The sequence below is a fragment of the Argiope bruennichi genome, chromosome 10 (genome assembly GCF_947563725.1).
Source record: "Argiope bruennichi chromosome 10, qqArgBrue1.1, whole genome shotgun sequence".
Lineage (NCBI taxonomy): Eukaryota > Metazoa > Arthropoda > Arachnida > Araneae > Araneidae > Argiope > Argiope bruennichi.
In genome coordinates this window covers 49,780,297-49,808,049 of record NC_079160.1, presented here as the reverse complement: position 1 = coordinate 49,808,049, position 27,753 = coordinate 49,780,297, and the positions used below count along the sequence as shown (strand labels likewise).

The window sequence follows — 27,753 nt, the reverse complement described above, 5'->3', positions numbered from 1 at the left end:
GCAAATAAATGATGATAAAAAAGTAATTCGCTTCAGCTAATAATTTAAAATATTATCTTTTGAGAAAAGTCAAAATTGTAGAATTCAAATCAAAATTTATAGACCATCTTTTAATATGCATTTTAAATGTTATTCCTTAATAAGAGACTCAAAACAATCGAAAAGAAATCGCTCAAAATATTTTTTTATGGTGCATCTCCTTACAATGACCAACAATCTTCAATGGCATGCAACACCAAATACCCTTGGAGAAGCATTTTATTGTTTCACACATACAGAAGATATCTATCTACAAATGAAATCAGATGCCGTTTGAAGAAAGCACCAAGTAACATCAGCGTGAGAGAAAAAAGGCGGGAAAATGGCGTTTTCAGACATCGCTTATATCCATGGAGTTCATGTCAGACCTGAAACAACAAATAACAAATATTCAAAAAATCCTGAGTCTCATTTAATCAGAATTCATATAGAATATTTTTTCACAAGCATTTTTTCAACATTAAACAACTTATAAAATTTATTCAGCAATATGAGTGGAAAGATTGTTTTGTCTTAGATAATTTTATTTCTATTATAATGAAATCAGTTCTAAATATTAACTATTCTATTCTAATATTCTATCTGTTCTAAATATCAACTATTCTATTCTAATATCCTATCTATTCTAAATATTAACTATTCTCTTCTAATATTCTATCTATTCAAAATATTAAGAATATACGGTCATTTAGGATAATTGCAGACGATTTTTGAAATTGTAATTATATATATATATATATTTGATAAAAAATAATAGCATACGATTAAGAAGAGATTTACATTTTTTGTGAGTGATTATTTTATGTTTTGTACGGTTCTTCAACTAGTGCCTTTTCCCCGAAGATTTCTTCAATAACCAGCCTCATTTAAAAGAAAGTTCTCATTTACCACGAATTGTTCTTAATTATCCTAGAGATTACGGGCTGACTAGGAACATGTGTTTCGGCTTCTAATTACAGTAAATAATTTATTTAATGAGAATATGTTTGAAATGATAAAAAATGCTGTATACCGTAGGAGTCTGTATTTTACTATTTTGCTTCCAATTAAACTTCCGTTTTTTAACCTATTTTTCCGAAAAAATATCATTTATTTCATAGAATATCACACACAACCATAAATACTTTCATAACTATTATTACCTTCATTTTGAAGAATTTATTCAATCTTCAAATTTGTTTGAAAGAATTGGGAAATGAGTCTCTGTAATAGCAAAAATGACTGAATATTAAGGCACATGTGAAGGAAAATGTAAGACTTACTCATTTAAATTAGTAAAAATATTAGTAGTTCAATTTAGTTGTAAAAATAAGAGTTTTCTATTTAGACAGAATACTCAATCCATTATCCAACACATTTTTCCTTTGAGTTTACTCTTTAATATAAATTAACAAAAATTTTTATCCTATCATTAGTTTAACAATAGGATCCGAGAGTGTAGCATTCATCCGATTTACGGAAATCGCTCATTGGTCATTTGACATCGAAACAAATTTTGATTTAGAGGAATTCATGCTTCTTAAATTTATCGTATTCCTGTTCACCAACATCAACTTTTGCTTAACATTTATTCTGAAATGTTAACAGTTTCCAATCAAAACCTACGTATTTTTTGAAAACTAAATCATGAATGTTTCTAGATAAGTTATTAAGCCAGCCTTCGAAGTCCCCTTTTCTTTTTGAAAAGAGTCAAAATCATCATTGTCTGAATTGCCCATTAATATTACGATTTCCACTTTCTTGTCATGAGCTTAATCTTTTTTCCTGTATTTGACAGCAAAAGCCTTCAGATTATTATAAACAACCGACTTTCATTTTCGAAAAGTGATATATATATATATATATATATATATATATATATATATACATACACTCATGTGCAAAATTAAGGTCACAAACATAAAATCTGAGAAAAATGAAAAACTATTCACTGTGTTGCCACGAAATTTGGCACAGAGGTACACTACAATGGAAGAAAGAATATAGACACATAACAACGGGGAAAATATTTTAATTGGGATTTAAGAAACCAGGTATATTAAAAAGTGTTACATTATGAATCAGAGATAAAGCATTTATCTCGGGAAAAGCCTGTCTAATATGGAGTGTGACCACCGTGCACTGCTATGCAGGCTTCACAACGAGCTTTCATACTGTTTATGAGGGTGTGAATAAATGCTTGGGGCAACAAAGCCCATTCTTCCAAAAGCGCGGCTTTTAACTCTTGGAGGGTATTAGGAGGGGGGTTACGCAGTGCAATGGCTCTTCCGAGACCATCCCAAACATGTTCAATAGGATTATGATTCGGAGACCTCGAGAGCCAGTCCATACGTCGAATATCCTCTTCCTCAGGAAAATCGTCAACGATCTGGGCTTTTTGTGGACGCGCGTTTTCATCCATAAATATGAAGTCTGGGCCAAAAGCACCCCGGTACAACCTTATATAGGCTTCAAGGATCTCATCGCTATAGAGATGTGCATTGACAGTACCCGCATTGAAGACGTGCAGTGGTGCACGACTGCCTAACATTATGCCACCCCAGACAAGGATTCCTCTGCCATCAAATCTGTCGATTTCTTTTACGTAGGAGGGATGATAGGGAGCTCCTCGCTCTCTCCAGATGAAGATTCGACGAGTGTCACTCTGTGTGGTAAATCTCGACTCATCATTGAAAAGAACACGCCCCCCTTCTTGCTGTGCCCAAGACTGCTGTGTTAGGCACCACAAGAACCGGGCTTTTCTCTTGGATGCAGTCAAAGGGACACACTCAACTGGTCGCCAGGCGTAAAGGGCCCTCTCTGCTAGACGTCTGTATACTGTTTGTCTGGAAATTCTTATTCCAGAAGCAGCAGAAAGGCCAAGAGCAAGTTGAGGAGCCGTTGCCAGCCTATGTCGTCGTGCGCTTAATGCCAAATAGGGATCCTGTGCAGGCGTCTTTTTTCTGTGACGGCCTTGGTCGGCCTTTCTGGTTACAGTACCACTTGTTTGGAATTGATTCCACAACCTGGATACCATTTTCGGTGGCACTTGTAATCATCGAGCTACTTCCGCTTAAGACTGCCCAGCTTCAAGCCTGCCAACGGCTCTCCATCTCAATTACTCGTCTAAACGATTATGAGAACTCATTCTCATTGGAAACATGTTAAATTTTTTGTTTTAATTCAATATTCACAAAATTGCAGACAAAAATCCCAGATGCCTAAACGATCTAATTTCAGTAATTCCTCAAAAACAAATGCTAAACAACATTTTTTCCCACAACAAAGGTTAATATCATGTTGCTGGTCCTTCACAATATATAAAATATAATTTGTTTAAATTTTACTGGTAGCTATTTAGAATTACTTTAAAAAACACTTTTGTGACCTTAATTTTGGACATGAATATATATATATATATATATATATATATATATATATATATATATATATATATATTAACGGTTTATGCCCTTTATAAAGTGGAATATAATAAGACGGCGGAAAAATAATATTTTGACCCGGGCGCTAATAGTATTCGCTACATCACTGACAAGTAGACGTATAAAAACATCTACTAAATTCCGTAACAGAATATATTGATAAATTTTACCTCCTTCCATGGTATTTGAAGTGTCCTTTGCTGTCGAGTCGCCTCATATCCCGCATGATATAAACTGCGCGTGCACCGGAGAGAGAGGGATCCGAGACGGAGGTGTCGCAATTGGAGACATAAGTACTGGTCTGAGAGGCCCGAGTGGTACGACATTTCCATGTGTACCGATGGTTCGGGTTGCGGCGCAGGGCGGCACGTACGTACGCCTTGCGCACAACCGTCTGTACCTATACGAAAGAAAGGAATATCTTAGAGAATGGCAATTTAAATCAAGTGGTAAGCTGAAACTTCAATTAGCTGCCTCAAACTTCAGATTATCAAATAAAGAGTGTCTCAAAATTAACGCAAGATTTGAATTTGCCACCATTCGTACAGTAACGTGTTGACAATCCTATTGAAAAGCCACCTGACAGCTGATAGTTTAGGGTTAGTAAAAAATGGAGCTTTACGCGATAGAACGTAAGATTTGAATTAATTAAATAAATAAAAAACACAGTTTTTTCCCTTTAAATTGTTATATTTTTTATTAAATCGTTTACACGACATAGAGTTATGTATGGAATAAAACATAGGGCAAATGGCTTCTACGGCTTTGCTGGCACATACACAATCCTTTGTCGAAATTTCACATGACAATTTTATATAAATGTGGCTGAATTTCTTTGATGCAGCTTTGAATTTCCTCCTTCAATGCACACATGCTTGTGGGTTTGTTGGCATAGACATTTGACTTGAAATAACTCATAAAAAGAAATCCAGCGGTGTTAAATCACAAGATCTATGGGGCCAATTCTCAAATTTCTGAACTGTGGCTGGCAGATTTTCTTTATTTTTGAAATATTGTTCAATTTACTAACCTTAAACTATCAGCAGTTAAATGGTTTTATAATAGAGTTGCCAACACTTTACGGCACGAATGGTGGCAAATTCAAATCTCGCTTTAATTTTGGGTCACCCTTTATAAAAACTAACTCAGTTTTGGGTTACTACTAAATCAATTATCTTACCGCGATACCTTTTTGATGGTGCCAACATTTTTCTTTCTTTTTTTAGTGTTTAGGGTTTTTAAATATATCTTAACATAATTGAATATTTTTCATTTCTACACATGATACACAACAAGGCATGACTTGTAATATTTATTTATTGTTTATTGATATATAATATAAACAATTTTGAACGCAATAAGTAAACGAAGGAGGTATAAATATTTAATTTTAAAGATTCTGACCGCGTGATTTTATTAGGGTATATACCTTGTTGTAATGCAATAAAGCTTTTTTCGAATAGACAAAGCACGAGTTCTGGAAGCAGTGTCTACATAACTTTTACAACTATTTGTCAAATGTTTTGAGAGAAAATCGATATTTCCCAGATTTTATGCTAGGGTAGCTGGAATAAGTCTCAGAAAAGGGGTCATGGCTTCTTACCTGCAGTCTTTTTACGACATTCTTTTGTAGAGATTATGATTATATAGTTTCCAGAATTCTAGCTTTTTTTTTTTGATCGCACAATTTCGATGTATAACAATTTTGATATATTTTCATTGTGTATTATTAACACGGATTAAAATCTAATAAAAAGAAATTTAGAATAGGAAATCGGTGGGAAAAGGATATGCGGCAAAAGAAAAACTTTCATTAGAAAAGCTTCATTAAGCCCTTTTAATTAATTCAACTACTTCCTTCATGGCATTTTGCAATCGAATTTTTTTTTTGAATCAAATTTCACTTCTTATGTGCTAAAGTTTCAAAATTTAGTGCACTTGTATGTTGTCTTCGTTTATGAGAACACATTATTTTCATATTTTCAGAATTAGTTAGAAATCAAAAAATTAAATTAATTAAATTTTGATTTCATAAAGTGGCGCCATCTGGTATTAAGTTTTAGAGGAAAATTATTTTTAGTGTCCATAGTATTTAAAATAATGAGTTAAAAATTAAAAACCCCAAAGTATAAATAAATAAATAAATAAAAAGAATCTCAAAAAGAAAATACTGATAAAAGCATATTTTTATAAACTATTTTTAAAATATTTATTTCTTCTACTCGGGCGCCGCCAGGACAATCCGATTTACTATAATGCTTTAATAGTATCTAACTTACTTGTGATAAAAAAAAAGACATCTTACGAATTAAATCCACAACGTTTATTTCATTATTATTTAAATTAATTTGAATTTTATTCAGAGAATATAAATTCAAATTAATTTTATTTATCAGTGTATTGAGATAGAAATGGATAAAAATCATTGAAAAAAGAGTAATACTTGTTTAAGTAAGACTTTCTTATGAAAGATACGATTTCAGAAATTTAATTTAACTTCAATAAAGGATATCTGTCTTAATATCCTTTTGTAACGTGTCTCTTTAAAGCCGGGCGAAACAGCTAATAGCTGTTTGAGGTGGAATATAAAAATGGTATTACCATTTACAGATTTGTCAGCGCTACAAAGTCTTATATAATATCTGCTCAAAATCTTTATGAATTTTTTTTTTTCTTTTTCAGTTATTATTTTGTCAGGAATCAGCTTTCTAAAGCTGCATGTCTCTAATAATAAGTTATTTTATTTTCCCATCGCAACTTAGCTCCAGACTGAGACCTTTAAATCTTAAGTCAGCTGACAGAATTGCGCCTATATAGAAAACAAAGACATGGACTTTCCCTAAAATCTATTGAGATTTGATAAGGGAATGAGAATTTGCTATCTCCAAGTGGCATTTCAAAATTGTTATGTGTCAAATGCAATTTAAAGTGACGGTAAGAGGAAAGTTGCATCTTTAGAAAATAATGCTTTAATTCATAGTCTAATAGAAAAGATGCATGAAATTAAAATTTTAATTTTAAATAGAGATTTATCGCACTTAGTAATATTGGTTGGTTTAAATTACATTGAAAGATATTAGTTACTCTGAAATACACAAGGGTCATATACAAAATTATTTGAATTATATGAAGGTATATGCCCTTATTTAGTAGTGTTGTTATCTAAACGTTTCATTTTCGACGGTCATTTCCAGCGTAAAAAACAACAATATAAAGCTATAAAAATATTTAGAAAAAATGTGGATATCAATTGTGACCACTGATAAAAAAACATAAAAAAGTTTTTTATTTGAAATTATTTTCAGATATTTCGTTTTGCATTTTCGTGTTCCTATTTATTATATTAGGTTTGGGGTAGATTTTCCAAATGAAATAAGGGTTTTAGATGGACATAATTGATGAATCATACAAGAACGCATAATGGGAATCGAAACATCGAAATGAATCATATCATAATGCATAATGGGAATCGAAACATTGATGAATCATATCAGAATGCATAATGGGAATCGAAACATCGAAATGAATCATATCAGAATGCATAATGGGAATCGAAACATCGGAATGAATCATATCAGAATGCATAATGGGAATCGAAACATCGAAATGAATCATATCAGAATGCATAATGGGAATCGAAACATCGAAATGAATCATATCAGAATGCATAATGGGAATCGAAACATCGGAATGAATCATATCAGAATGCATAATGGGAATCGAAACATCGAAATGAATCATATCAGAATGCATAATGGGAATCGAAACATCGAAATGAATCATATCAGAATGCATAATGGGAATCGAAACATCGGAATGAATCTTATCAGAATGCATAATGGGAATCGAAACATCGGAATGAATCATATCAGAATGCATAATGGGAATCGAAACATCGGAATGAATCATATCAGAATGCATAATGGGAATCGAAACATCGAAACGAATCATATCATAATGCATAATGGGAATCGAAACATCGAAATTAATCATATCAGAATGCATAATGGGAATCGAAACATTGATGAATCATACCAGGATGCATAAAAGTGAATGAAACACTCTATATAATATTTGCAACGTTTCATTCACAATTGTAAATTAATCAAATGTGATGTCCATATTTTCACATCTGAGGTTGTTATAATAGGAAAAATTAAATGAATAAAACATAAAGTATCAAATTCTCTTACCTCTATATTCATAAAGCAGTACAGAATAGAGACAAATATTCCCTGAAAAAGAAATGAAAAACATAAACGTAACGTCAATGATACATCAATGAGAAACAATTCACCCGAATTAGAATAAAAAAAATAGATTCGTTTTAATACTCCGAACCGAAATTAATACTGCCTAGAGTCTTTAAAATGGGAAAGATTCCGCTGAGGGGAAATTAAATGCAATATTTTTATTTACGTGCTTCTAGTTAAAATGATATCTTTCTTTTCTTACCTGGGATGACTGAAGGGTGGCGTTGGTGATCATGTAGGCCTCTTCCAGCTTGCTATCGTCTCTGGGGTTGACGCAGAATAACAGATGGGTGATGCCCAGAAGGGGGAAAAGTAAAGCAGTCGCTTTCATAGCACGTCTGAAAGATTGATTAAAAGACATATTTTTTGCTTTAAATTAAGGAATTTTCTTGAAATATGTAAATAGTCTCAAGATGTGCATTTTGGTGATTTCCTTTAAAATTTCTTCTTATTTATGAGTGCTACTCTCACCTTATACGATACTTGATTTTCTTTATTATGTTATGGTGTCCTGTACGATTGTGTCTATTATTTAAAATTTCTATGAAAATAATGGAAACTAGAGAAAAAAGTACAGGCTAACCAAACATATATCATTAAATAAATATTATTTAATTAATATGATGGGTTATAATGAAATTATTTGGATCAAAATTTCTGAAGTTATCCCCCAAAACAACAAAAATATGATTAAAGTTACATTTAGAGAATCAGAAAGCCGATATGTGATATTATAAACCCCAGGTGCATTTCTTCTTTACCTATACATTTACTACGTGTAGGTTAAAAATAAAAGACAGTTGAGCTAATTATTTATTGTAAATTTCTGTTTTTTTTTTCTCTCCAAAATTGCGCGACTCTTTATATTGTAGTGAATAGCTTATAAGCCAGTTAACAGCTACGCTACCCGAGCAATTGCTTTTGTATCGTGGTCATGTTACTGGACTGCGAACCACAAGGTCCCAGGTTCTATCCTCGCTCATATCAATTCGCCACAATATATTGAATTTCCAACAAAATTAATTAAATCAACTGCCATGAAACGTAGCATTTATCTGAAAGACAAGAGCAGCTGAAGAAAGTTAGTATAGCTTTTTTTAACGTTTACGAAACATTGTAGTTGCTGAGTTTCCTACGTAGGTTGACGTATTCTAATGCTTTACGAAATGATGATTACAAAGAGTGGCGAAGAAGGCAACAAAAACATTTTTAAGAGAAAAACTTCAAAAGAAGAAATGATAAAAGCATTTGATTTAATACGAATGCGATTATTATTTCAGGAAGATGTTACAAGGTTTTCAATCTTTATAAAAATGTGCAAAATTTTTTTAAAAAAATGTATTGTTTATAATAAAATTTTTAATGAATTTTTTATAATAAAATAGCATAAAAATTATTTTCTTGAAAATTGTATCTTTTATAATAAAGTAGGTTTATAATCATTTTCACACTTTGAAAGAAACCAATGTAGATTCGTAAATTTAGTGATAGTTCATTTCTCGTTGACACATATATCTAATGGATGCCTTCTTAAAGGTCTTACTCTTGAATAATAGCATCTACAATCAAATGTAGATATCATGGTAATTAGTATTCTCCCTATCTTGTGCTAGTTTTAAGATAACAGCGCTAATTCCAAAGTTTTCCGCTAAGTAGCATTATAGATAGTATCTTCACATATCGTATAACCATTTTAATATATCTAGACACCACTTTCATGACTATAGATGTTATCATTTGGGTGTAAATGATTTAAATTCCCACCCTGTATAATCAAGAGAAAGACATACATGCGAATCTCTCTCTTTCTCTAATGGGAAAAATTAGAAAAAAGGAAAATAAATAAAAGAATGACATACATGTAGATATTTATTTCGTAGCAACAATTTTTAAATACTTACCTCACTTGTATAATTTCAAATGTGGAGCTCGTTTTCATTTTCGTTACCAGGATTCGAACGATATTCACGAGGAATATGAGATTAATCTGTTGAAGAGAAAGTTTAAATCTTAATCCATGCTTTTTAAGATTAAAATGTTTTTTTTTTTCTATTACAAATGCAATATGAAAAGACAAGTCAAATTGGGAATATCGTTAAAATAATTTAAGCTCAGAGCGTTACGTTTCAATTTCAGAGGCATTTTATTGGTATAAATTTTACAAATTAGAAAACCTAACAAAATACATTTGTTAGGTTTTCTGTTCAGGGTTATAAATCTGTATTCTATTAATCCTTCGATGGTGGAATATTGAGTACAAAAAATATCTCAAGCAGTATTTGATCTTAAAACATTTGATATTGCAGGAATTATGATGTTCTAAGAGTATGGAATAGCCATTGTTAATTTTAATGACTGATATCTTTAAAAAGAACACTTTTTTTTTTAAAAAAAAAATTAGAGATTGGAAACTGTAAAAATATCCCATTCTTCTAACGTTCCAATAAACTATTATGAAGATTCTGAGCCCTATATAGATTTATCTTCAGTAACTCCAGATACTCTTTTACAAGATACTTGGTCTAATTAGGAAATATTCCCATGGGAAAAGAGAAATTATAATACCAAATAATTCAGTTGGTAAAATTCCCTTGAATTTACAAACTGAATCAGAGTCAATGCACAAAGTAAGAGATATTCAATTAATTATATTTACGCAAGCCACAAAACTAAAAGTTGTGGATTATCTTTAGCATACGTTCTCTGGTAGAAAATACCAGTACATCATTCTTTTAGGATAGCACGACAAATAAATTTAGAATAAAAGGTGTACTTAGGGTGAATGAAGAAACCAGTTTTCTTTTCCCCCTTTCCTTCCCTCTTTTTTTTCTTTCTTTTGAAAAATAATGCTCAACAAAAGAACTGTTATGAATGGAGGATGTGTTAACAGGAGGTATTGTATTTCCTAAATACATATAAAAAGATGCCACCACAGTTGAGAATGCATTCCCAACCTATTGATTTTTTCTTTCACTTTTAAATTGTGTTTGTTTTTCCATTTTTATCTATGTGGCTCACCCAAATTCAGTATAATAAACATAACTTTTTATCAATGTGTATTCATATGATAATTAAGATTAGATGTACTAATTTAGAGTACTAATTAGGATAAGTCATATCACTGACTCTCCGACTCGTCTCGAAAACGCACGTATAAAAAAACTGAATGACCGTCCGCCGCTGCAGCAACATTGGCAGGAACTGTGGTTGAGGGAAGAGTGTACCATGGTCATCACCGGTCACGGTACAACCTTTCCCTAAGGAAGTACATCCCGTCATCGATGAGAGGAGCTAGACTTCCACCGTTTTGTGCAAGGTGGCGAGAACCAAGCCCTATGCCAGAAACTTCTCATCTTCATTCCGAGGTACTCCCTCGGGCAGATCACTAATTAGGATATTTAACTTAATATAACTAAGTATAATGTGAGTAACTTAGAAAGGGGCTAGCTTACCCCTAGTGCTCCAATCATAGGACCCGTGATGATCCAGACATACGGAGATCGGCCGTATCCCTCCCAACAATCGCCTTTCAGCTGCGTATTCATCATGTAGCACCAACTGATGATTAAAATCATAGGAATACCTAATAGGAATAAAAGAATCATGCTACAATATTGTGGCGACTGGCTCTTCTATTAAAAGAGAAGCACTCAGCAATGAATACAATGGGACTTGGCTGTCAATATTGTAATACATTATGCTTTTATGTAAGCGGACTTTGTTGCTAGCAGCCTTGCGCTTGTCCAAGAAGTGTTGAAATACACGTGGGATTCAAATAAAATAACTTCTTCGAAAAATCGATTATTTATTTTGCAAAATTATGAATTATTTTTATTTAATTTTCTTAATGTTTTTTCATGTTTCTTTGTAAAATTGTTCGAATTTCATTTCTAAGCCTAATTTTAGGAAGTTATATTGATTTTTATATTTACATTTACATAATTTTTAGTGCTATTTTATATCATTAGATGATATTTTCTCAAATTTTAATTTTTGATGGAATTTTCTAAAGTAAAAACTTACGAATTAAAATCTAATGCTTAGTTTTTGTTCAAATATAGTATAATAATTTCACAATATGTTCTGCAGTTTCTGAACTAGAGACTAAGTAATACATTCCCTTAGAAATATTTTATAGTTGCTTTAGTGCTTCGTAACGTGGAAAAAAATTGAAAATTTCGTGTTTATTATAGCTTTAACCTCAATATTTAAAGGATGATTGGAAGAAAGCTTATTTTTTTTTACTTTAATAACTATATAATATATTTCATAAGATATTTACAACACTTTAGGCAAATCAATTGATAAACCTTTAAACTGAAAGATTTTGCTTTATTCCTCTTTTTAACCTAAAAAGGGTCTTTTTTCCAATTAAAAAAACTTTTGCCACTTAATTGGTATATTTTGGTTCAATAGATGTTTTCTAAATCTTGTTGTATGAAAATTTTTAAAAATATAATTATTTTCGAACGTTTTTCAAAAACTTCATCACTAACGTAGTCACATAACTTAAACCTTTCACCTACAAATTAACTGAATTTCCCAAATGGATGACCCATCCTATTTAAGACATTTAATGTTATATTAATTTCTATAATAATATAAAGGGCTTTTGAGTTATTGAAACCTTTCTAAATGATTTTTATATTTTAATTTACTTAATATTTTCACTTAAGAACAGCCTTACAATTAAAAATTAAGTAACTCGATGCCTGTTCCAGACATGCCACTGTACGTGAAGAGTTTCATTGAATATAACGATGAAAGATGTTCAGAGCTTTCTCCAAATATGCATTAAGATATGGATAGTGCATCGTGGAATACGCATTAAATATGGACATTAAAAGAGAAAGCATGCTTGAGCAGCTAGCTTTATGAGGAACAGGTGCGACAGACATGAAAAGAATTCAAATTAGACATCTTCACTGGCTTGGTAAGGTTCATTTCCACCTTACTTTTTGACATAATTTCAAATTCAAAATATTGGTATTAATTTAAACAAGTCAAATAGTATGTTAAATCAAATGACATCAAGTTAAATAGGGTATTGTAAAGTATTTGCAATATAATTTAATATTCTACTGTTAATAAACTGTTACAAGATATATTTTAATACTAAACATACCAACACTTAATAATAACTATTTCTATCATAGCCGGTCAAATGATCGGACTTTATACTTCCTGATTGAGTGTATGAAATATGAATATTAGAAAGGAAATGAACTTCATTATAATTAAACAAAATTGTATATTGTCAATTTCTATGTATTACAAACACAAAGAATAAGAATTTTCAATTCATTGCTTTTCGCATTTTTTACATATACAGGGCGTTTCCATTGTACATTTTCCGCCAACATATTTTTCACATTTAGAACAAATTTTGATGGTTTTATATTCCTTACAATATCTTATTTGACATGTCTTACGTTGATGAGATTCTGTATTAGATTTAGGCATCGATCGTTTCGTATTTGTTCTTTCTTTTAGTTGTTCACGAGCTTCTCGAAAATCGACGGCAAGTTCTACTGCTAACTAGAATAAAAAATCTTGTCTCGAGATATTTTCGTCCGTTGTTTTCAAGTACAAAATCCAGGCATTTATGCCAGCTCAATCAAGAATATTGAAAAATACTTGGATAGGCCATCTGCAAGACTTAGATTTTGTGGTATATTTCCTCGCCATTTGATCGGTCATGTTTACACCAAATTTAGTTTTATTGACATATGAAACGGTCTCAGGTAAACGTTTATCGTTTTTTTTTTTCAGTTTTTACAGATTTATGTTTTGAACTGAATACAACACTTTGAATACGCATTAAATCGTAATTTCTGATCCGGTAACCTTATAAAGCAATAAAGTGTTCTCCCAGCCAAATGACCGGTTGTGGTAGATAACGGTAAGCATTACTCAAAATAAACAAAATACAAATAAAAAAATAATAGAATATTAACTGTATATAATTTTTAGGAAAAAGTCATGAAAAAGTGCAAAAACGATAAGATAATATGCGCATTTTCTATGCAAAAGTTCATAATTGGTCATTTGACAGGTTATGGCATGTTTAGTGTTAAAATGCAATAAATATGATATAACTAGCTATTACCCGCGACTTCGAATTTTGATGTGTTTGTATGAAAACTGACGGTCTGATCAACACTTGGCAGGTGTTGATCAGGCTAGAAAATCGCCTGCTAGCAAAACGGCAAAACCGCCCATCACCACCTGGTTGCCGCGGATGTCCTGCAGGCTGTGGTTGAACGCCTCTAATGCATGCTTGTGCGACATTGTGCACTCGTCCCATACTATTAACTTGCACTGCTGCAAAAGGACTCCCCGGCCGCTATTTTTGGTGACGTTGTAGGTTGGGGTATCTTCGCTTGCAAGATTAAGCGGCAATTTGAAAACGGAATGTGCAGTCCGGTCACCGTTAAGCAAAGTTGAAGCAATGCCCGAGGCTCTTTCACAACTTCGCCTGATAATTTCCCTCTTCGCTACGGTGGGGGTAGGCCGAAATCAGCGAGAAATTTTCCAGATATGGAAATAATTTTATTCTCAATCAATACCAAAGCTTCGTTAATGATTAGGTCATTTGAGTGCCATTCAGCCTATGCACGATATTTTCTTATAAAGGTCGTTGTATTTATTACACAGCTGGAGGGGGTTAATAGTCCGCAAGTGCTCACTAAAATTGCAAGCAAGTCTTCTAGCTACTTTCATAGCCCGAGCTTTATGACTCCGCTTCGAAAGATTAGATTTGCGTTTTATGGGAATTTCGAAAAACTATCAAATAATAACAAATAAAAGAAATTTAAAACTAACCTAAAAAATGACGCACGTAACTATAAGCATATACGAAAAATATATAACTAATATAAATACAATTTAATTACAAAATCACACAACTAATCTAAAAACAATTTATTTACATAGCGTACCTGAAATAAAACAAAACAGCAAATCAAGTTCGTGTTTCTTTAAAATCAAGTCAAGTTTATGCTATTTACCTATCGAGATTGAGATAGCTACAACAGTATGATACACATAATTTTTAAACTTTCAATTAGAATGAAAACACAGTTGTCAACAATTAGAACACACTGCGCATGCGTGAATTTACAACGCCAGTGGGGGTAACGCAAATGTGTGAATTTTCTACGCCAGTTGGGGTAACGCAATGCAGATTAGACATGTTCAATTTCCTATATTCATGTTTTATTTTAATTTAAAAGTACTTTAAAATGAATCCGAAAGATCGATTAATTAAGAATATTTAATTTTAAATGCATCAAACACTAAGAAAATAAATAGAATCGTTTGAAATATTCGGTCGAAAACATGTTAAGCCTAATCTCGTTAGCGTGGGGGGGAAACTGAAACCATATTCATTTTTGGCGATTTTTTCCTCAGATTTTTGGCGATAAAGTTATTTTTAATTAATAAAAAATTAACCACTCAACTAACCGGAATATATAGTAGCCTATGTCCTATTTCAGACTGTAATCTACCTTTGTGCTAAATTTCATCCAATTCCGTTCAGCCGTTCTGACATGATTGACTAACAAAAATCCATCCATCCATCCAAACTTTCACATTTATAATAGTAGTATAGATAAAGATAATAAATCCAATACTTTAGAAATTTCATTGTTCGCAGAATTCTTAATATGACAACAAAAAGAACATTATTGATTCTAAAGGGGAAGTTCCCAAGAAAAGTCATAGCAAATTTCAAGCTTATCTGTTTCTTAGAGAATTAGGACGTAATGAAAGTGATAATCAATGAATATATTGATGTAGCAACATTGCCGAAGATACAAAATATCCGCCACATTGTTCAGAATGATAGGTCGTTCTACTAGAGACTTAAAAAGCTGGTTAGAAATTATATATAATAAAAAAAGCAACTAATAATGAAAGCTTGAATAAGATACAAATATTTTATTTTGCATAAAAATAAACAATCTTTTGAATAAGTAAATGCTTATAATTAACTTAAGCAATATTTTTTTAATTACTGGAAACTACTAAGATTTGTAGAATAGGAATTAATTGAAAAATGCACAAAATTAATAAAAAAATGATTAATTAATAAAAAATAAATAGAAAAATCACTAAATATAATAAAAGGAGAATGAAAGAAAAAAATGATATGCATGTGGAGTAGATTTTAAATTTTCTATTCTATCTAATAATTACTATCCTACAAATCTATCTAATAATTTTAGCAATCTAATGTAATAAAAAAAATTCTGATTGAGTTTGAGGATAAACAAATTAATTAGAAATAATTCATATAATCTTTGGAATTAGTCTGGAAAAAGAATTGAAATCTGCTATCGCAAATTTATCAAGTGTGAGAAAATTATTTTAAGTCACGTGATATCAATCCGGCAGAAAAACATGTTTTCACATGACTTCTATTTCGCAGTCACCAACATTTTGAAAAGCGATAGTTTTTGATCCTCTGAAAATCAATCAAGTTCTAAAATTTTTTTCTTGAGACCAAAATTCTTTTTTTTCGGGAAAAACCAGTTTAAACCGGTTTATCGGATTACGCATGCATCCATATTTAGAAAATGCGATATTTTTTTTTTACCCTTTCGTCTCAAAATCGTTCAAGATCCAAAACTTTTTCTCAAGGCCAGATTTTTTTTCCTTCCAAAATTCGATTTAAAATGTTTTGGAATAATCACGTGCTATTGATTATTCCATTACACAATCGTCAACTTTTAGAAAAGCAATAGTTTTTCTCCACCACAAAATCGTTCGAGCGCTGCAACTTTATTGCCAGATAGAAAAATTGAAAATTAAAATATATATATATATAACTTTCGATACCTCCCTTCGCTGTTTCGCGTTCATTCCCATTTTAATCTACGTGCTCTTTCGGACGATACCTTCTTACGACCCTGTACTTTATTGATTAGACAAAAGAATCGAGTGCATGGGGGCATTCGCTTTAAGTTGTAAATGTTTGCTCCCAATAAGTCACCAAATGTGACAGTCTTTTCTATCATTTTCTAATAATCCTAAGACCCAAAACAAAACAAAATCATGTTCTCACATAATAAAATGAAATTTTTATTTCTGATTTATTGATCTAGTATTGATCTCTTAGATACCACGGTTATAATGCAAATGTACATCACCCCTATTTAAAAAGTTCTAATGCATTTTCAATTTGAAATTTATAGGAAAACATAACTGTAGAAAACAAATATCTAAAATTTCTTCTGCATTACCTTATGTATTTCACAAAAATTAAATTACAATTGAAATAAGAATAACTAAATTGAAATTGAATAAAATTCTGATTTATTTCAATTGTAATAAGAAGTAATTAGAACTGAAATAAATCGGAACATTTTAAAGATACCTCGTCCCGTCTCGAAGAATATGCATTCTGAGAAGTAAGAGTTATAGATTCCGTTAACAGCGTAATATGTGGGAAACTTCTCTCAAGGGATCGGGGGGGGGGTAATCCTGTCATTAACGATGAAACCGTAGGAGCTAATACCCGCATAATTGTATTCCCAAAACGGAGATTCTTAGGAGAATTATTTAACTGTAATTTATTATATGGTTCTCAAAATTCTCTTCCCTCAGTGCAAACTCCAATTATATAATAGGGTTTTGAAAAGCAATGAATGCTACTATTGTTCCTACCATAGAAGTCAATTATTTTTATATGTAGTATTTTTATTACATATAAATAAAAATTAAGAATTTATAAAAACAATTATATTTTTAAATATTCAGAATTAATTAATTGATTTCCGTGAAACAATGAAAATATTGTTTCAAGGAAAATGCTTACAATGATGAAAATGATTACATAAACAATGAAACAAGTCCATCGTACTTGTTTCATTGTTTATGTAAATTTAATTTTTCGGTTAAAAATAATTATAAACACATTTGTAAAATTTGCTAAAAATATTCCTCATTTATTGATAGGAACGGTATATATGCCTTGTTCGGATAGGGTGAACTATATTCCCAAACAACATGATATTAACAAGATATAAGAAGTGTACTTAACAAATAAAGAGCAATATTCCCAAATTACGTGATATTAACAAGATATAAAAAGTGTACTTAACAGATAAAGAGCAATATTCCCAAATTACGTGATATTAACAAGATATAAAAAGTGTACTTAACAAATAAAGAGCAATATTCCCAAATTACGTGATATTAACAAGATATAAAAAGTGTACTTAACAAATAAAGAGCAATATTCCCAAATAACGTGATATTAACAAGATATAAAAAGTGTACTTAACAAATAAAGAGCAATATTCCCAAATTACGTGATCTTAACAAGATATAAAAAGTGCACTTAACAAATAAAGAGCAATATTCCCAAATAAACGTGATACTAACAGGGTATAAAAAATGTATTTAACAAATAACGAGCAAGACTAATGATTCATTGGAGCTTTGATTTCCTTAACTGCTTATTTCCTGAACCGTAACTTTCAAAAGAGACAGTCAACAAATCTGGGATAACTTCAGAAAAGACAAACATTCCTACAGTTTGAGTATTTGTTATATGACATTTTTGAAAATACAAAAATACCCTGCAATCACATCTCTTTAAACTGGAATCATTCGATGTTTTGCTATGAAAAGCTACGCGAGTGAAACACTAAATTTCGAAAGCAAAGAATTTTCAAACAACACTTTTCTTAAATAATGAGTAAGAAATGGGCAGTTCTGTAGAAAGTGTTGCTGTAAATTTTTTATTGACTCCATCAAATGTGTGCTGTATGCTCATATGTCTGATAAGGGAGATATTCTTCCTTCCGAAGAAAACAGGAAAAGTGCTGATTAACTGCTAATCTTAATAGTTTCGAAGAGGCCTCCTAGATCGTGTGATTTAACACCATTGGATTTCTTTTTATGGGGTTATTTAAAGTCAAAGGTCCATATCAACAAGCCCACAAGTACATGTACATTGAAGGAGGAAATTCAACTCTGCCTCAACGAAATTCAGCACATTTATCAAAAATGACCATGGAATATTTCGTCAAAAAAGTGAGTATTTGGCAGCAAAGCCGTCGAGGTCACTTGTTCTGTATGTTATTCCATACATAGCCCTATCCTGTGTATTTTACAATTCAATAAAAATATAGCAATTATAAAGGGAAAAAAACTGTTTTTTATTTAATTCGAATCGTCCGTTAACATTTTGTTCTATCGTGCAACGCTCCATTTTTACAAACACTTTAAATTATTAAAAATATATGCCCTCCCCTATAGATACCCATAGAGGGTGAATGAGATCTTTCCGATATTGTGGTCTGTTCTCGCTTCTCCGGTAGGCATAGTCATAGTGGGGATTATCAAATTGTCGGTCTGAATATTCTTGGTTTTCTTTATTATAATACGAAGTACAAAAAGACTCATGTGTAGGATTCTGAAATAAAAATCTGAACAATTGTGTAGTTAAGATTTTGTCCCAAATCCACAACCTGTATGCTAGCGAGAGGAAGTAGGGGGGGGGGCGAATCATTATCAAGCAGTGTTCACACGAGACCAACTGCTCCGCTTAGTAAGCCACCCATACCTCAGGAATATTACACGACCGTGATGAGACGATGACAAATATTTCCCCGATGAGGCAACTAATACCATTGTCGCATTCGGGTCACGTGATCTTCCTGAGGTGGGCGTGATCTTCTATTGTGCGGAATAATTGGCATCGTATAAACGCTACTTTAGAGAATATGTGAGAAAGTTTCGAGGCTATCATTCCCTTAAGTTTGACTTTGTTTTTTTGACTTGTTAATATATTTTTTCAATGTAAGATAGAAAATTGATGGTTTCGAATTTAGGAATGTTAGAAGAGTAGAATTTCGTTAAATCTTAAGGTCAAATGCTTTATTATTAAAACATTCTTTTCTTTCTTATAAAAGAAAAAAAAATCAAATGCCGTTGAACAAACAATTAAAATAAAACAACTACATTCGTGTTATGAAGTATATATTGTTTTTCTATCTCTATTCTTATAGATATATCTAGTTAGCCAGAGGCACTACTCCTACGTGAAAAAGGGGAAAACAAAAGGATAATATTTTATTTTTCTTAACCTGGAGGGCAAGTCAGACAAAAGCAATGCGCATGAAAATGCCTTTTCATGAGAACGATCAAAGATGTATAAATCTAAAAATCTACCTGAGGGAATGGTATGATTACACGAATTTGACTAGATTACGTACATTTTTTTTCTTTTTATGATTTCTCAAAATTTCTCAAATGCTTTCTTTGATATAAAAGGTCAGATTTTTTTAAAAATGAGTATTTTCCATTGTCAAAGGAATAAAAAATAATTTTTCGAATAAAAACAAACCATTTTACCTTCTACGGTTGCTATTTCTTGTTATTTATTTAAGATTATGTGGAAGAAATAATTAGAAGTTTTGGAAAATAACATTTATTTCACAAATTTCTGTAGATCTTGAGCTCAATGCAGATTTTAAATTCAGAAAAATCATTCATTTTCGATTTTTTTTTAAACTTTCAAAAGAAATGCAAGCATACTGGAAATTAAAAGCCATTGTTTAGAAAAAATGTGGAACATTTTCAAGATTTAGTTATAGTAGCGTTTAATGAAGAAATTGCATAAGAACTATTTGGGATAGACTATGTAATTTTGTACTGTATTCTTGTGAAAATACCCATCATGCATTCCGTCATGAAATTTTCACCCCATTCCAGCGTATTTAGTGTCTTAATAAAAAGTACAGAGCGTATTTTTAATGAAATTGTGATCTAATACCCCAACCTTTTTTACACTATTATGTATCTGTAAAGTTGCGTCCTTCTACGGTTAGTTTCATAGCTAGGAAGGAAAATTTACTACTATTTTAATTATAGCTAAAAGAATGAAAAGTTTCTCGAAAATACAAAAATTATGATGATATCTCTACTAAAAATCGAGATATCATATTCTTCTAAAAGGTCGGAGAGCCTATATAAACTTTACAGAATGAAATGAGTCGTTATCTTTTTTTGATATCGTTCGCAAAACGAGCTCTCCGGTTGTTTATACAAAGCTGTTTTCTGTTTAATGATTTGTTATTTGGGAACGTGCTTTCCATTTGGGTAAGAGCGTGTTTTTGTACGCTTCGGCTGTATTGTGCAGAGTTTATTCTTGTGGAATAGAATTTTACAATTCGTTCCACAAGTCGTTATCTAACTTACTGCACCTCTCATTACTTACTTAACAGATGGTTTTTCTGTAACAATTAATATTCTGTAATAACTGAACTGCTTTGACATTCTTTCGTGATTTTTAAGTAAAAAAGTGATTGAAATTGTTAAATTTGGAAATTAGCTCTTGTTCGGAAATAGATAAATTGAGAGCATACCCCATCCGATGAGGTAGTAGAGTTTGAAAGGTGCATCCTTCTGGAAGATGTTGGTGGTGATTCGGCTGTGCAGCAACATCCCTTCCACGAACATCCAGTTGATGCTGGAGAGGGCCGCGTACATCTTGATAGACACTACCGTCTTGCAAAGCCAATTCTGTAAAAATAATGAAAATAATTCAGAATTAATTTCAGAAAGAAAAAATAGTTTTTAAGATAGTATGATTGATTGTGTTCGGAAATTTTATATTATTTCTATTGAAGACGTGGCTTTGAAAATTTAATTTTAGTACAAGATTTTTGGAAGTTGGATAATAGATTAAATGTTCTTTTATTTCAAAGTTAAATTGTATAAGTATGGACAGTAAAATATCGTATATTTCAAAATGAAAAATGTATAAAATAAAGGGAGGTCCTAAAAGGAACGTAAAAAAGTTTTCTGAAATACTGATGTAAAAATAAAGACTACAATTTCTGGTCGCCATAATATTTCTATCGACTTACGTTTGAATAGATATTATGCTGGATATTTAACTTATTTTGAATAAAATGTAAGAATTTTGTTGAATTTAATACAAAAAAATCAATTTCCTCTAAAATGAAATTTGGGGAATTTCCAGATACTTTAGAAGTACTAATTTTGAATTTAATTAGAATAAAAGAATTTTTACATATTCAGCAATAACTTAACTATGCTAGCTTCGATCTAAAACCTTAACTAAGCATCTCTATAAGGTAAATCTTTACTTGCTTTATAAAATTTTAAATTCAAGGAAAGAAATAATACAAGGATCTACAACAGAATGTTTTTTTTTGTTTATTTCTTTAATTGTGGAGGGTTTTTTTTTCTTATTTAATTTTTTGTTTTTGTCATTGCTGATTTTTTAATATTATTCAAGACAACATGTTTATTTAACGAGAAAAAGATTATTATGTACTGAAAAAAAAAAGAAATATGCAAATGAAAGTGGGAAATATTTATAAAGGATTAAATTTAATGAATGAAAATAATATTAATGAATAAATAAAAAACTTAGTGAATAAAGAAATAAATATATGAATGGAAAATTAATAAAGGAATAATGTTTTTTTAGTAACTGCTTAACAAATTCTTTTTTTTTTGGCAAGTTTTTCAGATTTAAACTTTGTTATTAAAGTATTGTTACGAAATTTCCGGGGTTCGTTTGGATAATGGATGTTATATGGTGTGAAGAACGCTCAATCACCAGGCGGCAGTAGAAAATAAAACAACGACGTTTATTTACACGAAGATGCACAGGACAGCACAAAGACGACAACTATATACAGCACAGAAGACGATTATCTTCAGCCGAGACGTGCAGCAACAACAGCATACACAGCAGCATATAACAAGACAGACAGACAGTAGCGCACAGCTTAGTTCAGCACCAGCTTCACTCCGTCGCTGCTCCGCTTATCTCTGGAAGGTCAGTTCCTTATCGTCGATTCCGACTACTCTGCCCTAAAAGCTGCGGCCTCCTCCTTTTATAGGTCCCAGGAGGCGGGGCTTAGAAGCCTCTCAACCAATCAGGAACGTTCGAGGCGTATCTCGGTTCCTACTGGAAGGATCGGGAAAATTCTCGATGTTTCGGGTATAATCTATTTTGGCGCCAATGTCGCCAAATGGTCGCCAAATTTGTTGCCAAGCTCCGGAAACCTTCGACGCGACACCCGACTCCGTCCAATACCGATGACTGTAACACATTCTTTCCGATGGTGGAACCAACTACGCTGGGAAGCAGCATTACAGATTCGTGACAGTATGCATTTATCGTTTTTAATATTTTTAAAAATAACTAAAAAAAGAAAAGGATCAATCTCTTCTAAATTGACGTTTTGAGCAATTTATAGCTACTTAGAGTACTAATGCTGATAACTAGAATAAAAGAATTTCTACATAATCTGCAATAACTTAACTTTGCCAGTTTCGATCTGAAAATCTAATTATGTAAGCGTCTCTATAAAGTAAATGCAATTGCTTTATAAAATTTTTAATTCAAGGAAAGGTATAACGCGGAGACTCTACAATAGAAAGTTTTCTTTGTGTTTATTTCTTTAAATGTTCTTTTTTTCGCAAATTATTTTTAGTTTCCAGCATTGTTGAATTCTTAATACTATTCAAGACAACATTTTTATTTATTGAGAGAGATTATTATTTACGGAAAGAAAATATGCAAATGAAAGAGCAAATTATTTATAAAGGAATGAATAAATAAATGGGAATAACGTTAATAAATAAATAATGAATAAATAAATAAATGGGAATAACATTAATAAACAAATAATGAATAAATAAATAAATGGGAATAACATTAATAAACAAATGATGAATAAATAAATAAATAGGAATAACATTAATAAACAAATAATGAATAAATAAATAAATGGGAATAACATTAATAAACAAATAATGAATAAATAAATAAATGGGAATAGCATTAATAAACAAATAATGAATAAATAAATAAATGGGAATAACATTAATAAACAAATAGTGAATAAATAAATAAATCGGAATAATAATAATAAATAAGTAAATGAATAAATGGGAATAACATTAATAAATAAATAAAGGAATAAAGGGAAATAACATTAATAAATAAATAAACAATGAGTAAATAAATAAATCGGAATAATAATAATAAATAAGTAAATGAATAAATGGGAATAACATTAATAAATAAATAAAGGAATAAAGGGGAATAACATTAATAAATAAACAATGAGTAAATAATTAAAGGAATAAATATATGAATGTAAAATTTATAAAAGAATGTTGTTGTTTTTTTGTAACTGATTAATAAATTCTTCCTTTGTAATTTTCTGCGAGTTTTCTATTTTTAAAATGTGTTATTAAAGTCTGCATTTGTTGTTTCTAATATTTTAAATATAAATCCTAAAAAGACTTTTCATTCAAATTTAAATGTTATAATTTTTTGCCTTTTCCATTTTTATATGTTAAATAATTGTATCAAGTAAATGCAATGCCTGCTTTTTTTCTGCTTTCATCTCTAATGCTATTATTAATAACTCCGAAAATACTATGCCTGGACAGTGTATCCCAGTTGTTTTAACTTTCGCTCTAGATACAGGAACTATCGCTCAGCCAATATTTATTATCTAATACAGGAATTCATTGCGTCTTCAGTAGCATCTATTCCGCATTTTATGATCCAAAATGCCAATTTAACACAATAAATGGCGCATTGCCTACCTGAAAATGGCAGGCAATATACAGCTTTTATGGTCTGTTTTTGGATCGAACGCGGCTCAAATTACAGAAAAATGTGAAAATGACGAAATGTATGAAAGCCAGAACAAACCTCTTATGTTTCATAAAAGGATGGAAAGAATAATAAAAATTTGGAAATATTTGGAAATGAATTTTTATCGCTAACTACTTAATATAGTGAAAATAAAGGCAAACGTCTCATGATTTACATATTTCCAATAATTTATAGTACTTAGTAATAGTACAGATGTTGTGAAATGAAATTTTGGATATGCGTATAACCATTACACATGAAGAAAAAAAAAACTAAAATATTACATAAAATTCTACATTTTGATAAAAATGACATTCTTATATTTGAAATCTATGCCATTATTTTTAATACTATTTTTATCAGCTTAAAAGCGAAATCAGTCATCCAAAATTTGGGAAACAAGGTGGTGCTTCAGACAGAAAATATAATTGTAATTAACATATCACATGTCACTCATAGGTAGTAATTAACATTTCACAACCAAAGAGTGTTTTATTAAGAAATGGCACATTTAGGTAAATATCGACTACTTATACAAATTTTAAAATACTTTTACAATGTATAACAATTGGAAACATTTGCACAATTTTAATATTTTGTAATTTTTTGACACACATATTTTTATACTGTGTACAATTTTTAAAAAGTTTCATAATTATTGGGAGTTTTATACTCTTGTGCGATTTTTTAATGTGGCGAAACATGCTGCAACAAATAATGAAATGCAAGAAAATTACAGCAAACATGTTCCATATTATTATGTTCATCATTTTCAGATATCATGTGAAATCACAAGATAGTTTATTTTATTACTGCTTGAATTGTGTGCGTATAAATAAATGCTCAATACATGGCGTGAAATGCTGCTTTTAATATTGTTACAAATCTGTAATTTTGCTACCCGGCACAAATAGTGTCATCCTGGAAAAACCGTTAAAACCTTCGTAAGATCTGTCCTGTGCGTGCTGAGCTTGGCGACCATTTGGCGACAAATTTGGCGAGTTTGGCGACTAAATGGATCATACTGGAAAGTTCGAGAAGTTTCACGATCCATCCACTTAGAACCGAGATACACCAGATACGCTCCGATTGGTCTGAAGACTCTAGCCCCGCCTCCCGGTACTATAAAAGACGAGCACTCTGAAGGTGGGGAGAAGTTGTGTGGATCGTCAGAAGTCGTGTGTGAGAGGAGTCGGAGTCGCCGACACGTAGAGAAACTGGAGGATTAGACAGCAAGAAAGCTGCTGAACTAGCGAGTAAATGCGCTGCATTATTACGATTAATTTGCGATATTTGTAGAAGAAAAATTTTGTAACAATATCAAATAAATCTCTTAAATTGTCTTGACGTTTCGAATACTCTCCACAGTTTAAACACATATGGATTGTTGGCCGGGAATCGGGGAGGCAAATAACAGTTAAGAAAATAAGATAACCGTTATTACATGATGTCGAATACATTTCCAAGTTTCCTAAAAGTGTTTTTGGTGCATCCTATAATGACATGTTAAGTTGTTTTTCAAACTAAAACAAATTCCCATTTCTTTATTCAACAGTTTTCCGAATTTCGAACGATGGGTTTCGCTTGCAAATTAATTTTAAATGGTATCTTTAATTGTGAACACTCTTTGTACTGTGGGTTCCAAGAATCAGACTTTAGAAATTTCTATTCTTATAAGTAATGTTAATTAATTCAGCAAATGTATTTCATTTTAAATTCCTAAATTTGAGAATGCATTTTTTTTTCTTATTTCACATAGTAATAGTTATTCTTAAGTTTGTGTTTTCTTTATTAATGGAATTCACATTTAATAACATTGATAAACATCAGGATTTTGTTTCATTAGTTCTTTAACTTTTTCGAATTTATTAAAGGGACTCCAAACCCTGGGAATTTCAGAAAAATCGATTTTAACATCTATCAGCTAATATTTAATAATGTTACAAATCTGTGGTTTTGCTACCCGGCACGAGTGGTGTCATCGTGAGAAAGACCGTTGTAAGATCTGTGCTGAGCGGTCTGCCGCGTCAATGACTGAGAGCTTGGCGACCATTTGGCGACTTGGCGACGAATTTGGCGAGTTTGGCGACTAAATGGATCATACTGGAAAGTTCGAGAAGTTTCACGATCCATCCAGTAGGAAGCAAGATACATTCAGATACGCCCTGATTGGTCTGAAGATTCTAGCCCCGCCTCCCGGAACTATAAAAGACGGGCACTCTGAAGCTGCAGTGAAGTTGTGTGGATCGTCAGAAGTCGTGTGTGAGAGGAGTCGGAGTCGCCGACAAGTAAAAGATTTTTGAGGATTAGACAGCAAGCAAGCTACTGAACTATAGCGATTAAATGTGTTGAGATTGATTAGCGGTATTTGTTGAGGAAAAATTGCGTAACAATATCTATCTATTACAAAATTTGAAAAATTTGCTGAAAATTGTTGAAAATTTTTTTGGGGTACTGAGTTTCCTTAATAGACCTATATTATTATACGTGAAGTTTATTATTAATATAGTTAATGTAATATAAGCAGAATCATCAATTTTGAATTTATAATCTGTCCATTTATGTTAGTATGTTATGTTATGTTATGTTTATGTTAGTATGACGTTTCTTCTGTAAGTTTAATAAATTCTACCATTTTATTAAAAAATATTTATTACCAGTAAACAATATAGTGTTCGGTGCAGGTTTAAAACCTTCCCTTGAAATACTCAATTCATGCTTTTAATAATTCAGGATTATAAAAGGGAAGAACATCTTGAAAAATATTTTCATATAACAATTATCTGCTTATTTTGTATCATAGCAACCAAAAATAAATCTGTATAATCTTTTATCATTCTATTTATTATTCAAACAGTTTTTCTCAAAAAATCCTCTTACTCACAGAACGTTAAGTGAGTACATTTACATTTTTCAATTGACTCTGACATCAACTGAATTCATTTCATTTCTTTTTTGTAACTTTAGGTACAAATGTATGGAAAGTTCATACTCTTAAATCGCATGCTCATTTTTTTTCAACTTTTTACAAAATTGACTAGTAAACAATTTATATCCAGTTTTATGCATTGAAAATAAAATGACAAATCAGCATTACCTTTTTCTCAATGTATTATATATTTATTCTCGTCTTTTTGAAATTACAAGTCACGTTCTGCCGTAATGTTTTCCAAATGCAAAGTAGATTCTTATTTTGTTTTCTTTCGAATTCTAAGGAGAAAAATTTGCTGAAGGTTATTATTCTTTACACCAGTTTTTTCCACATAGGAACCTCGAACCAGTTCTTGCCATAAAGTAAAACTATGACACCAATGCAGAAAGGAACCGATATCTGAACTATTAAAAGATCATTCGGGTTTAATGTCTTTTG

General features: G+C 31.2%; 1 protein-coding gene across 3 annotated transcripts in view; it reads right to left on the bottom strand.

Annotated features, from left to right (window-relative positions):
- Window positions 1-250: 250 nt before the first annotated feature.
- Window positions 251-27,753, bottom strand: part of LOC129988833 (corticotropin-releasing factor receptor 1-like) — a 241,572-nt gene continuing 214,069 nt past the window's right edge. For all 3 annotated transcript variants that reach the window (XM_056097107.1, XM_056097106.1, XM_056097108.1), the window contains exons 6-12: window positions 21,097-21,253; window positions 11,167-11,297; window positions 9,616-9,701; window positions 7,917-8,052; window positions 7,655-7,696; window positions 3,632-3,861; window positions 251-407 (exon numbers count right to left, since the gene is read on the bottom strand). In XM_056097107.1, coding sequence (XP_055953082.1) covers window positions 371-407; window positions 3,632-3,861; window positions 7,655-7,696; window positions 7,917-8,052; window positions 9,616-9,701; window positions 11,167-11,297; window positions 21,097-21,253 — 819 coding nt within the window. In that variant the 3' untranslated portion in view covers window positions 251-370. The remainder of the gene's footprint in view (window positions 408-3,631; window positions 3,862-7,654; window positions 7,697-7,916; window positions 8,053-9,615; window positions 9,702-11,166; window positions 11,298-21,096; window positions 21,254-27,753) is intronic.